The sequence below is a fragment of the Mustelus asterias genome, chromosome 19 (genome assembly GCF_964213995.1).
Source record: "Mustelus asterias chromosome 19, sMusAst1.hap1.1, whole genome shotgun sequence".
In the NCBI taxonomy this organism is placed as follows: Eukaryota; Metazoa; Chordata; class Chondrichthyes; order Carcharhiniformes; family Triakidae; genus Mustelus; species Mustelus asterias.
Window position 1 is genome coordinate 24,837,951 of NC_135819.1, and position 14,002 is coordinate 24,851,952.

The 14,002-nt window shown below is 48.6% G+C and overlaps 1 protein-coding gene across 1 annotated transcript in view; it reads left to right on the forward strand.

Moving 5' to 3' along the window:
• LOC144507659 (EVI5-like protein) overlaps nt 1–13,061 on the forward strand; it is a 371,712-nt gene extending 358,651 nt beyond the window's left edge. Inside the window, exon 16 of the mRNA XM_078234815.1 lies at nt 11,979–13,061. Within this exon, the coding sequence (XP_078090941.1) occupies nt 11,979–12,326 (348 nt within the window). The 3' untranslated portion in view covers nt 12,327–13,061. The remainder of the gene's footprint in view (nt 1–11,978) is intronic.
• The last annotated feature ends 941 nt before the right edge of the window (nt 13,062–14,002 follow it).

Genomic DNA, 14,002 nt, shown 5'->3' on the forward strand with positions numbered 1-14,002 from the left:
GGCATTGTGGGTCAACCCACAGCACATGGACTGCAGTGATTCAAGAAGGCAGCTCACCCTCACCACCTCAAGGGTAACTAGGGATGGGCAATAAATGTTGGCCTAGCCAGCGACACTCATGTCCCACAAGTGAATTAAAAACAAAATTGGCCTGGGTTCTGACCTGCTTTTCTTCCTCAGGACTTGGTTTTAGGGTGGGGTGGGGAATGTATATGCTTTGAATGGACAAATTATCTCAATCGTGTGGGAGGGACTGCATGGAGCAGAAGCCTTTACCCAATCTTCGCAGTTTGTAAGTTCTCTTTGAATGAGAACCTGGACAGGTGTCAGATCTATCAGTGGGAGAGCATTTTGGGGATAGTGATCATAACTCTATCTCCTTTACACTAGCATTGGAGAGAGATAGGATCAGCCGAGCTAGGAAAGTGTTTATCTGGAGTAAGGGCAACTATGATGCTATTAGGCAGGAAATTAAGGCATAAATTGGAAGGAGGTTTTCTCAGGGAAATGTACGGAAGAAATGTGACAAGGAAAATTTGTCTGGAGCTCTGCACGACAATGTTCCGGTGCGAGAGAGGAGTTATGGTAGGTTACAGGAACCGTGGTGTACAAAAGCTGTAACTGATTTAGTTAGGAAGAGAAGCCTACAAAAGCTTTAGGGAGCTAGGTAATGTTAGAAATCTAAAAGAGTATACGACTAGTAGGAAGGAACTAAAGAAGGAAATTAGAAGAGCAAGAAGGGGTCATGAGAAGGCCTTGGCAGACAGGATAAAGGAAAACCCCAAGGCATTCTACAAGTATGTGAAGAGCAAGAGGATAAGATGTGAAGGAGTAGGACCTATCAAATGTGACGGTGGGAAAGTCTGTATTGAACCGGTTGAAATAGCAGAGGTACTCAATGAATACTTTGCTTCAGTATTCACAGTGGAAAAGGATCTTGGCAGTTGCAGTGCAGACTTGCAGTGGACTGAGAAGATTGAGCATGTGGGCATTAGGAAAGAGGATGTTGGAGCTGTTGAAAAGCATCAAGTTAGATAAATCGCCGGGACCGGATGGGATGTACCCCAGGTTACTGTGGGAGGCGAGGGAAGAGATTGCTGATCCTCTGGCGATGATCTTTGCGTCGTCAATGGAGACGGGAGAGGTTCCGGAGGATTGGAGGATGGCGTATGTGGTTCCGTTATTCAAGAAAGGGAGAAGCGATAGCCCAGGAAATTATAGACTGGTGAGTCTAACCTCAGTGGTAGGTACGTTGATGGAGAAGATCCTGAGAGGCAGGATTTATGAACATTTGGAAAGGAATAGTATGATCAGAAGTAGCCAGCGCGGCTTTGTCCGAGGCAGATCATGCCTTACGAGTCTGATTGAGTTTTTTGAAGATGTGACTAGACACTTAGATAGGGGAAGAGCGGTAGATGTAGTTTATATGGATTTCAGTAAGGCGTTTGATAAGGTGCCCCATGCAAGGCTTATGGAGAAAGTGAAGGGGCATGGGATACAAGGGGACGTTGCTTTGTGGATTCAGAACTGTCTTGCCCACAGAAGGCAAAGAGTGGTTGTAGATGGGTCTTTTTCAGAGTGGAGGTCGGTCACCAGTGGGGTGCCCCAGGGATCTGTTCTGGGACCCTTGCTCTTTGTGATTTTTATAAATGACCTGGATGAGGAAGTGGAAGGATGGGTTGGCAAGTTTGTTGATGACACAAAGGTTGGAGGTGTTGTGAATAGTGTAGAGGGATGTCAGCAGTTGCAACGAGACATAGATAAGATGCAAGACTGAGCGGAGAAGTGGCAGATGGACTTCAACCCAGATAAGTGTGTGGTGGTTCAGTTTGGCAGGTCGAATAGGATGGAAGAATATAATATTAAGGGTAAGACGCTTGGCAGTGTGGAAGAACAGAAGGATCTTGGGGTCCGGGTTCATAGGACGCTCAAAGCGGCGTTGCAGGTAGAGGCTGTGGTTAAGAAGGCGTATGGAATACTGGCCTTCATCAATAGAGGAATTGAGTTTAGAAACCGGGAGATAATGCTGTGGCTGTATAGGACCCTGGTCAGACCCCACCTGGAGTACTGTGCCCAGTTCTGGTCGCCTCATTACAGAAAGGATGTGGAAGCCATAGAACGGGTGCAGAGGAGATTTACGAGGATGTTGCCGGGATTAAGTGGTATGCCTTATGAGGATAGGTTGAGAGAGCTAGGTCTATTCTCCTTGGAGAGGCGAAGGATGAGAGGTGACCTGATAGAGGTGTATAAGATGTTGAGAGGTATTGATAGAGTGGATTCTCAGAGGCTTTTACCCAGGGCTGAAATGGTTGTCACGAGGGGCCACAGGTTTAGGGTGCTGGGGAGTAGGTACAAAGGAGATGTTAGGGGTAGGTTTTTCACTCAGAGGGTGGTGGGTGCGTGGAATCGGCTGCCGGTAGTGGTGGTGGAAGCGGATTCGATAGGGTCTTTTAAGAGACTTTTGGATAGGTTCATGGAGGTTAGTAAGATAGAGGGTTATAGATGAGCCGAGAAGGTAAGGAAATTGTTCGGCGCAACTTGTGGGCTGAAGGGCCTGTTTGTGCTGCAGCTTTTCTATGTTCTATGAGATTGTCTCATAGAGCTAACAGGGCCTCCAACTGTCCCCCCTCTTCAATTTCCCCCTCCCCTCCAACCAAGACACGTTCTCTTGTACCCTCGGCACCCCCCCCCCAACCCAGCCCCCACTTCTGCACGCTATGTTGAAGATCTCAGAAGTTTATTCAGACTGAGAGTTTGCTTTGGGGCATTCAGATTTTGAGTGGTTGTGGTGAAGTGTGGGAGTGTGTGGTGTGACAAGATAGCGTTGACTTGTGCTTGTGAGGTTTCTACACTGAGCTCACAGGGAGAGGTGCAGTCTGCGAAATCTCATCGCTGTTACCATCAAAGCAAACCCTGGCAACTACACCTCTAAACCTAAACCGTACAGTAACCGAATGCAGTGAGTGTGCAGCTCGCTATCCCAGTCAAGCAAGCAGCAGCCTTCCTTCTGTAAGCGAGGTGCAACTAGCTCCCAGCTTCTAATCACTTAAATACCCCATGCGCCAAGCCTTGTTGAGTAGCACAATGGTTTGGCAGCCAAGCCTGGCTCCCCAGCCCAGCAGCAGTGGAAGGTCACAGTTACTCCCTCTGTCACTCAGCTCAATAGGACTGATCAACCCAGTCTGCACAATCCCTCCCCAGCTTTGTGCTCAGACTAGAACAACCTGACTGCTTCACACAGAACTCACTGGTGGGTTGAAGTGGAGTTGCATCATGGTTGATGAGTGAAGTGGGACGAGTAATACGGGGTATGGAGGAGGAATACTGGAGAGGGGGAATGGAGGAATATTAAGGGAGAGCAGAGCATTATTGGGTTATTACTGGAGTGAGGGTATTATTGGGGTGCGGGTGGAAGGGTATTACTGGGTGGAGCATGGAATTATCTTACTGGGGTGCGGGTATGGAGGAATATTGGGGGTGGGAAGGGTGATGGGGAGGTGGAGATACAAGATCACTGGATCCCTACAGACTGGGATACATGATCACTGGGTCCCTATGGACCCAGGGTACAGTATCACTGGATCCTTACAGACCCAGGATACAGGATCACTGGATCCCCGTGGACCCATGATACAAGATCACTGGATCCCTATGGACCCAGGATAAGGATCACTGGATCCTTACGGATACAGGATCACTAGATCCTACATACACAGGATGCAGGGTCACTGGGTCCCTACATACCCAGGATGCATGGTCACTGGATCCCTACGGACCCAGGATGCAGGGTCACTGGATCCCTACGGACCCAATATACAGGGTCACTGGATCCCTACGGACCCAATATACAGGGTCACTGGATCCCTATGGACCCATGATACAGAGTCACTGGATCCCTACAGACCCGGGACACATGGTAACTGGATCCCTACAGACCTGGGATACACAGTCACCTGATCCCTACGATCCTGAGATAAAAGATCACCGGATCCCTATGGACCTGGGAAACAGGATCACTGGGGCCCTATGGACCTGGGAAACATGATCACTGGATCCCTATGGAGTTGTGGTACAGGATCACTGGATCCCTACAGACCCAGGATACATGATCACCGGATCCCTGGGGATCTGGAATACAGTATCTCTCTATCCCTATGGAACCGGGATATAGGATCACTGGATCCATATGGACTCGGGATAACAGATCACTGGATCCCTTTGGACCTGAGATACAGGATCACTCAATCCTTATGGACCCAGGATACATAATCACTGGATCCCCATTGACCCAGGATACGGGATCACTGGATCCCTGTGGGCCTATGGTACAGGATCACTGGATCCCTACTGACCTGGGATACAATATCACTGGTTCCCTACTGATCCGGGATACAGGATCGCTGGATCCCTACAATCCCAAGATACAAGATCACTCCACCTATTTACTCCACCAATCCCTCTAACCTATACATCTTGGGACACTAATGGGCAATTTAGTGTGGCCAATGCACCTAACCTGCTCATCTTTGGACTGTGGGAGGAAACCGAAGGAAACTCACGCAGACTCGGGGAGAACATGCAAATGCCACACAGACAGTGACCCAAGCTGGGAATTGAATCCAGGTCCCTTTATTGATTTGATTTGATTTGATTTATTGTTGTCACACGTATTAGCATACAGTGTAAAGTATTGTTTCTTGTATGCTATACAGACAAAGCATGCCATTCATAGAGTAGGAAAGGAGAGGGTGCAAAATGTAGGGTTACAGTTATAGCTAGGGTGTAGAGAAAGATCAACTTAATGCAAGGTAGGTCCATTCAAAAGTCTGATTGCAGCAGGGAAGAAGCTGTTCTTGAATCGGTTGGTACGGGTCCTCAGACTTCTGTATCTTTTTCCTGACGGAAGAAGATGGAAGAGAGAATGTCTGGCGTGCGTGTGGTCCTTAATTATGTTGGCTGCTTTTTGGAGGCAGTGGGAAGGGTGGACAGAGTCAATAGATGGGAGGCTGCTTTGTGTGATGGATTGGGCTTCATTCACGACCTTTTGTAGTCTCTTGCGGGTCTTGGACAGAGCAGGAACCATACCAAGCTGTGATACAACCAGAAAGAATGCTTTCTATGGTGCATCTGTAAAGGTTGGTGAGAGTCGTAGCTGACATGCCAAATTTCCTTAGTCTTCTGAGAAAGTAGAGACATTGGTGGGTTTTCTTAACTGTAGTGTTGGCATTGGGGTCCAGGATAGGTTGTTGGTAATCTGGACACCTAAAAACTTGGAGCTGTGAGGCAGCAGTGCTAACCACTCTGCCACCGTACCTGCCCATAAAAAGATGAACCTCCAGTTCATCTGGACTTGGATTTTACCAGCACCCCTTCCTTGGTCTTGTGGCTTGTCCAGTATGAGACTTGTCCAGTTACCTCAAAAACTTTACTGCTCTCACATTCTCTGCCTTGGTCAATAAAGTGGAGATGCCGGCGTTGGACTGGGGTAAATACAGTAAGAGTTTTAACAACACCAGGTTAAAGTCCAACAGGTTTAATTGGTAGCAAATGCCATTAGCTTTCGGAGCGCTGCTCCTTCATCAGATGGAGTGGAAATCTGCTCTCAAACAGGGCACAGAGACACAAAATCAAGTTACAGAATACTGATTAGAATGCGAATCTCTACAGCCAACCAGGTCTTAAAGATACAGACAATGTGAGTGGAGAGAGCATTAAGCACAGGTTAAAGAGATGTGTATTGTCTCCAGACAGGACAGCCAGTGAGATTCTGCAAGTCCAGGAGGCAAGCTGTGGGGGTTACTGATAGTGTGACATAAACCCAACATCCCGGTTTAGGCCGTCCTCATGTGTGCGGAACTTGGCTATCAGCTTCTGCTCAGCGACTCTGCGCTGTCGTGTGTCGTGAAGGCCGCCTTGGAGAACGCTTACCCGAAGATCAGAGGCTGAATGCCCGTGACCGCTGAAGTGCTCCCCCACAGGAAGAGAACCGTCTTGCCTGGTGATTGTCGAGCGGTGTTCATTCATCCGTTGTCGTAGCGTCTGCATGCTCGACACCGCTCGACAATCACCAGGCAAGACTGTTCTCTTCCTGTGGGGGAGCACTTCAGCGGTCACGGGCATTCAGCCTCTGATCTTCGGGTAAGCGTTCTCCAAGGTGGCCTTCACGATACACGACAGCACAGAGTCGCTGAGCAGAAACTGATAGCCAAGCTCCGCACACATGAGGACGGCCTAAACCGGGATGTTGGGTTTATGTCACACTATCAGTAACCCCCACAGCTTGCCTCCTGGACATGCAGAATCTCACTGGCTGTCCTGTCTGGAGACAATACACGTCTCTTTAACCTGTGCTTAATGCTCCCTCCACTCACATTGTCTGTATCTTTAAGATCTGGTTGGTTGTAGAGATTCGCATTCTAATCAGTATTCTGTAACTTGATTTTGTGTCTCTGTGCCCTGTTTGAGAGCAGATTTCCACTCCATCTGACGAAGGAGCAGCACTCCGAAAGCTAATGGCATTTGCTACCAAATAAACCTGTTGGACTTTAACCTGGTGTTGTTAAAACTCTTACTTGGTCAATAAAAGCAGGTTTCTGGTATGCCACCTTAACCACTTTATCCTCTTGACCTGTGCCTTCAGGGATTCATAAGACCTGCTTTTCAAGAATGCTCTATTGCTCTGCAAGTCCCCATTTCCTCCTGCTGCCCACGTTTGCAGAATGCATTCAATTACATTGCTCCAAATTGAATTCCTTTTGCTGATCAGCTGCCCACTTGGTCAGTGCATTGATATCTTCCAGCAGCTTATAGCTTTCTTCGCCACAGCTGCTTTCCGTTTCACATGCAAACTTTTTAATCCTGTGTGCTGCATTGCAGTGCAAATCATTGATATATAGCAGGAGCAGAAAGAGACTCAGCACTGAGCCCTACAGAACCCCATTAGCAACAGTCCTCCAGTCACCAAAACATCCAAAGAACAATACAGCACAGGAACAGGCCCTTCGGCCCTCCAAGCCTGCGCCACTCATGTGCCCAACTAGACCATTCGTTTGTATCCCTCTATTCCCAGTCTGTTCATGTGGCTATCCAGATAAGTCTTAAACGATTACAGCGTGTCCGCCTCAATCACCTTGCTTGGGAGTGCATTCCAGGCCCCCACCACCCTCTGTGTAAAATACGTCCCCCTGACATCTGTGTTGAACCTTGCCCCCCTCACCTTGAACCTGTGACCCCTTGTGTTCGTCACCTTCGAGCAGGGAAAAAGCTTCCCACTGTTCACCCTATCTATGCCCTTCAGAATTTTATACACCTCTATTAGGTCGCCCCTCATCCTCCGTCTTTCCAGGGAGAATAACCCCATCAACCAGCAATCCGTTGACCATTGCCTGCTGCCTTGGCCACTGAATCAATTTTATATCCATTTTTCCATCAATTCCATCGGCTTTTAACTATCTCACCAGTTTTCCATGGGTGGGAACTTATCAAAGATCTTGCAAAAATCCACATGATCACATCAAACACATGACCCTCCTTGTTACCACTCCAAAATGTTCAGTTGAGTTGACGTGAGACAATAATTCAAGAAAGTCCCATGATGACTGACCTTGACTAATCTGTGCCTCTCTAAATGATGATTTATACTGTCTCTCCGAATTGTTCTCAGTGATTTGCCCACCACTGAGGTTAGACTGACTGCTCTGTCATTACTCAGTCTATACCTTTCTTTTTCAATCACTGGCAGGTTCTCCAAAACCTGTAGTCGGAGTGGATTGGGAAATGATGGTCTGATCCTCCACTGTTTCCCCTCTCGGTTTTCTTTTCACCTTGGGACACTCTTCGTCTGGGACCGAGTTATTTGCCCACTTGCCAAAGATACAATGGCAATCCTATATTCTGGGTCCGTAGTGATCCAGTGATCCTGTATCCTGGGAGCCTCATGAACCTGGAATACTGGATCACTGGATCCCCATGAACCCAGGATGTAGGATCACTGGATTCGTACGGACCCGGGATACAGGATCGCCATTGTAGAATCTCAGGAATGTAATCCACATTGTCCATTGCGTTTACCTGTTGATCACTAACTATTCAGCCTCATCCCATCTTCCACAAAGCATTCCACACTCCTTCACTCTAATGCCTGCTCCAATCTCCTCCATTGTAACTGCGAGTGAACCTGGGCGGCGAGGGAGAGGAGGGGTGACTGAATGGATCTGGGATGGGGTGGAGGGGTGATTGAGTGGGTTTGGGAGGGGAGGGGTGAGTGAGTGGGTCTGGGGAGGGGAGGGGTGAGTGAGTGGGTTTGGGAGGGGAGGGGTGAGTGAGTGGGTTTGGGTGAGGGAGGGGAGGGGTGAGTGAGTGGATCTGGGGAGGGGTGGAGGGGTGAGTGAGTGGGTTTGGGAGGGGAGGGGTGAGTGAGTGGGTTTGGGTGAGGGAGGGGAGGGGTGAGTGAGTGGATCTGGGGAGGGGTGGAGGGGTGAGTGAGTGGGTTTGGGAGGGGAGGGGTGAGTGAGTGGGTTTGGATGAGGGAGGGGAGGGGTGAGTGAGTGGATCTGTGGAGGGGTGAGTGAGTGGGTTTGGGTGAGGGAGGGGAGGGGTGAGTGAGTGGGTCTGGGGAGGGATGGAGGGGTGAGTGAGTGAGCCTGGGTGAGGGAGGGGCAGTTGGGGGAGGGGTGAGCGAATGGGTCTGGTTGAGGGAGGGGGGTGGGGAGGGGGTGAAGGTGGGCGTGGGGTGAGCAAGTGGGTCTGGGTGGGGAGGGGGTGAGTGTGGGTCTGGGTGAGGGGGGGGTGAGTGAGTGGGTCTGGATGGGGATATGGGGGGGGGGGGATGAGTGAATGGGGAGGGCTTCATTATGCCACCTTAGGAATGCGGTGAGATTGGCTGAAGCCTGTGTGATTGAACATTTTTGAAGTACTTTAAAAGCAAAGATTTTGAATTTATTCTCAGTCTCGCCATTTCTTTTCTGTCTCTGATTGTAATGAGGGAATTCGCTTTGAATTAACCCAGCGAAAACTTGTCACCCACGATAGAGACAGTTCAACTTGCAGCTCATTATTGACAGTCAGGGGGGAGATTCACTCTTTAAACCTTCTTCAACTCAAAGTTCAAAAAGCTTTGCCTGTGAGAATGGAAGGTGTTGGATAGGGGGGCGACTGCCCCTATTGGTGGAAAGATCAGGGAGCAAGTTCACCCATTTGAGGTCATTGACATAGAACATAGAACAGTACAGCACAGAGCAGGTCCTTTGGCCCACGATGTTGTGTCGAACCTTTTCCGAAACCAAGATCCAAGCTATCCCACTCCCTTACATTCTAGTGTGCTCCATGTGCCTATCCAATAACCGCTTGAAAGTTCCTAAAGTGTCCGACTCCACTATCACAGCAGGCAGTCCATTCCACACCCCAACCACTCTCTGAGTAAAGAACCTACCTTGTACATCCCTCCTATATCTTCCACCATGAGCCCTATAGTTATGCAGGGGGCATTTACCTATTGCAGTTACCGCTCCATTCACCCGAGGAAATAGTCTCTGAACGTTCACTCTATCTAATCCTCTTATCATCTTATAAACCTCTATTAAGTCGCCTCTCAACCTCCTCCGCTCTAAAGAGAAAAGCCCTAGCTCCCTCAGCCTTTCCTCATAAGACCTACCCTCCAAACCAGGCAGCATCCTGGTAAATCTCCTCTGCACTCTTTCCAGCGCTTCCACATCCTTCTTATAGTGAGGTGACCAGAACTGCACACAAAAGAAGCAATAGCGACAAGTGGCAGAAATGTTTGTGTGGCTCCATAGCCAAATTTGCAGGTGACACAAAAATAGGCAGAACAGTAAGTTGCAATGAGGAAATAAGGACCTTAAAAATGGGTATAGATAGGTTCGGAAAGTGGGCCAAAATGTGGCAGATGGACTTTAACGTGGAGAAGTGTGAGTTGTTGCATTTTGGTTGGAAAAATGGGAAGGAGACTTAATATCTAAACGGGGAGAGACTTCAGGGTGCTCCGGTGCAGAGGGATCTGGATGTCCTCGTTCATGAGTCACAGAAAACTAGCATGCAGCTACAGCATGCTAGGCGGCACGGTAGCACAGTGGTTAGCACTGCTGCTTCACAGCTCCAGGGACCTGGGTTCGATTCCCGGCTTGGGTCACTGTCTGTGTGGAGTTTGCACATTCTCCTCGTGTCTGTGTGGGTTTCCTCCGGGTGCTCCGGTTTCCTCCCACAGTCCAAAGATGTACAGGTTAGGTTGATTGGCCAGGTTAAAAATTGCCCCTTAGAGTCCTGAGATGTGTAGGTTAGAGGGATTAGCGGGTAAATATGTGGGGCTAGGGCCTGGGTGGGATTGTGGTCGGTGCAGACTCGATGGGCCAAATGGCCTCCTTCTGCACTGTAGGGTTTCTATGATTTCTATGAAGCAGATAATAAAGAAAGAGAATGGAATGTTGGCATTTATAGCTAAAGGAATAGAATATAAAGGTAAGGAAGCAGTGTTACAACTATACAAGGCATTGGTGAGGCTGCACCTGGAGTATTGTGCACAGTTTTGGTCCCCTTATTTGAGGAAAGATGTAGTGGCATTGGAGGCAGTTCAGAGGAGGTTCACTAGATTGATTCCAGAGATGAGAGGTTTGTCGTAGAGGGCTTGGAGCTCCGAAAGCTTGTGTGGCTTTTGCTACCAAATAAACCTGTTGGACTTTAACCGGGTGTTGTTAAACTTCTTACTGTAGAGAGGTTGAACAGTTTAGGCCTATACTCTCTGGAATTTAGAAGAATGAGGGGACATAATATTATGATAAAAGGTATGGATAAAGTAGACGTGGAGCAGATGCTTCCTCTTGTGGGACATTCTAGGACAATAGGCCATAGTCTTAGATAAGTGGTAGCAAATTTAAAACCGAGTTGAGGAGAAACTACTTCTCCCAAAGGGTTGTGAATCTGTGGAATTCGCTACCTCAAAGTGCGGTGGATGCCGGGACAGTGAGTAAATTTAAGGCAGAGTTAGACAGATTTTTAATGGGTTATGAGGAGAAGGCAGGAAAATGGGAATGAGGAGCATATCAGCCATGATCGAATGGCAGAGTGAACTCGATGGGCTGAATGGCCTAATTCTGCTCCTATATCTTATGCGCTAATGAACTCAGCAAGTGCTTAGGGTCTGAAATGTACAACCTTGAGAGCAAGATGGAGACGGATTCAATGGAGAATTGGAGCATTAACTGAGAAGAGAACATCGGCAGAGCTGCAAAGGTGTAGAAGTAGGAATAGGCAAATTGTTGGCACAGATGTTGAGTCAATGGGTCACAGGGTCACCACCTGTTGCCATAACCATTCTATGATTCTCTAAGACTCCACATTTGATTGGAGCGCTTTTCAAATTGTCTCTAATGGCAAAAATGGTTGATGAATGTTTAAAAAATTGATGGTTCCCGTTTGTAATCTCAACGCAGTGACCCCCACGGTGTACATTTTATGAGTGACACGGTGGCCCAGTGGTGAGCACTGCTGCCTCACAGTGCCAGGGAACCAAGTTCGATTCCCAGCTTGGGTCACTGTCTGTGCAGAGTCAGCACGTTCTCCCCATGTCTGCGTGGGTTTCCTCCAGGTGCTCCGGTTACCTCCCACAGTCTGAAAGACGTGCTGGTTAGGTGCATTGGCCATGCTAAATTCTCCCTCAGTGTACCTGAGCAGGCGCCCGAGTGTGGCGACTAGGGGATTTTCACAGTAACTTCATTGCAGTGTTAATGTAAGCCTACTTGTGACATGAATAAAATTAAGTTTTAAAAAACTTTTCTGTGCGGCCATGTGGTGAGGGTAATGCATGCGAGTCCCCCAAAGTAGACTATTGAGTGAGATATCATCGAACCTGTGGACCTTGGCGAAATGGATTGGAGGGTAGATGTGTTATGGATTATTTAGCTTCTTGGCTATAATGAGCATGCTTGTTGATTTGGATTAACGTACGTTTATTTTCTCCAAAACAGATCCGGCTTTTCAAAGGCCAGGGGTCCTTTCAGACTCCGATGAGTTTCGACGGGATTCACATTGTCAATCACATGGTGGCAGATGATGAGTCCATTCACTCGTCCGATGAGGACCTCTTACCCAGCCCCATGGTGGTGAGCGGCCTGCAAGAGGCACTGTACCCCATTCCGCACGGGAACAGCCATTTCCTCAGAGGGCTGGAGATCTCGGGAAAGGACAGTGACGGGAGCACCGACAGCGATCAGGAAGACCGCAATTCCACACTAGAGCTTGAAGCGGAGATGGCAAATCATATAATGTGTAACGAGAGTCCAAACAAGACACCCTCCATCTCTACCACAGTGTAACGTGGAAACCTCCTCTCCCCACTGCCTGTGTATGAGACCGTCCTGAACTGTTCCTTCCTTCTCTCTGAGTTTGGTCTAATATTAAATTCCATTCATATTTACCAACGAGGAATGACCTTGGCAGGGGAGTGATGTAATCGGCCGCAGCATCGGACTGTTTTTCATTGAAATACGAAATGGAGTTTAGGGATTTTTACAAGCGTTGCGTTTCTCTGGTATTGCTGATGTTCCTGGTAGCCTGGTGGTTAAAATATTCCACTCCACCTTGCTGCTTGACCAGTGCCGAGTGACCTCCTGTTTTCCTTCCGTGTGCTACACGTGGGGCACAGAGGATGATGGCAGCATTTGGAAATCAATGATAGGAAGCTGGTGCTGGTGGGACCTCCCCTCTCATCTCCATTGTAGCCCCTCATCAGGCCAGTGACGTAATGGGAACAGGGTCTCCACTAACCTGTCGCTGATGATTAACACTTTGGATCATTATCATTTCCTATACCTTGGAGACTGAACATGGGAGAGGACAGTCCAGTGCAGCAGTTATATATTTTGTGGATAACTAGGTGACTTTTCTAGATTTCTTTAGGTGATAGCAAAAAAAAAACCTTACAAGGTAGCCACCTGACTCAATCTGATGGCAACTGGATCCTGTGCCAACTGATGCAATATCTGACTGACGTGATGACTAACGTATTAGTGGACTGACGCACTGGTATGGTGGACTGTCGGGGGGGGGGGGGGGGGCGGGGGGTGGTCCTGACTATCACGTGGACGAGAGTTTGGATAGTTGCAGAGGCGGACTGTCGCGGGGGGATTGGGGGAGTGTGTTCTGACTGTGGGGGTGGGGGGGTCTGACACACTAACTCGTGCGTGTCAGACCCCACCACGAGTCTGACACTCGTACATTGCAGTGTCTGGGTGATGTGCTAAATATCTGACAGTTCCTCATTGCCCCACTGACTGCCTGCTGATTCTCTTGTAGCTGAGGTTTGACCCTCATCGTTTACCAACTTGCAGGAATAGAAAACTCCCTTTTCCTGAACGGTTTTACTGACTTTTCCAATCCCCTCACTAGTTAGAGCAGGAAAATATTAAACTAGGAATGTATTCCCTTTCTTTGTAATCAAAATCCTCATCAACTCCTGTGCTGCAGTATTCACATTTTCTTTGAAGCTATTTAAAATATTTTATTTAATTTTACCCAACTCAGAGCACTTTTTTCTTTTTAAGATTATTTTTGTTTGTTTTTAAATACTGGCGTTTAATCTGGCTTTGTACTGGAGCACCCAGGGGCAGAGAAATACACTGTCATTCCCAGATATTCCAACCCTCCAGCAATGTGTATCACTCCAATTACATCCAGGGATTGTGAACAGATTCTCAATCTACATCCAGATCATTTCATGGAAGGAATTCACTGGTCACCTCCCCATCCCAGCGCCCTGTGGGACAGGCTGTTCACCCCCACGGAGCCCCAGTGGGACAGGCTGTTCACCCCCACGGAGCCCCAGTGGGACAGGCTGGTCACCCCCACGGAGCCCCAGTGGGACAGGCTGGTCACCCGCACGGAGCCCCAGTGGGACAGGCTGGTCACCCCCACGGAGCCCCAGTGGGACAGGCTGGTCACCCCCACGGAGCCCCAGTGGGACAGGCTGGTCACCCCCACGGAGCCCCAGTGG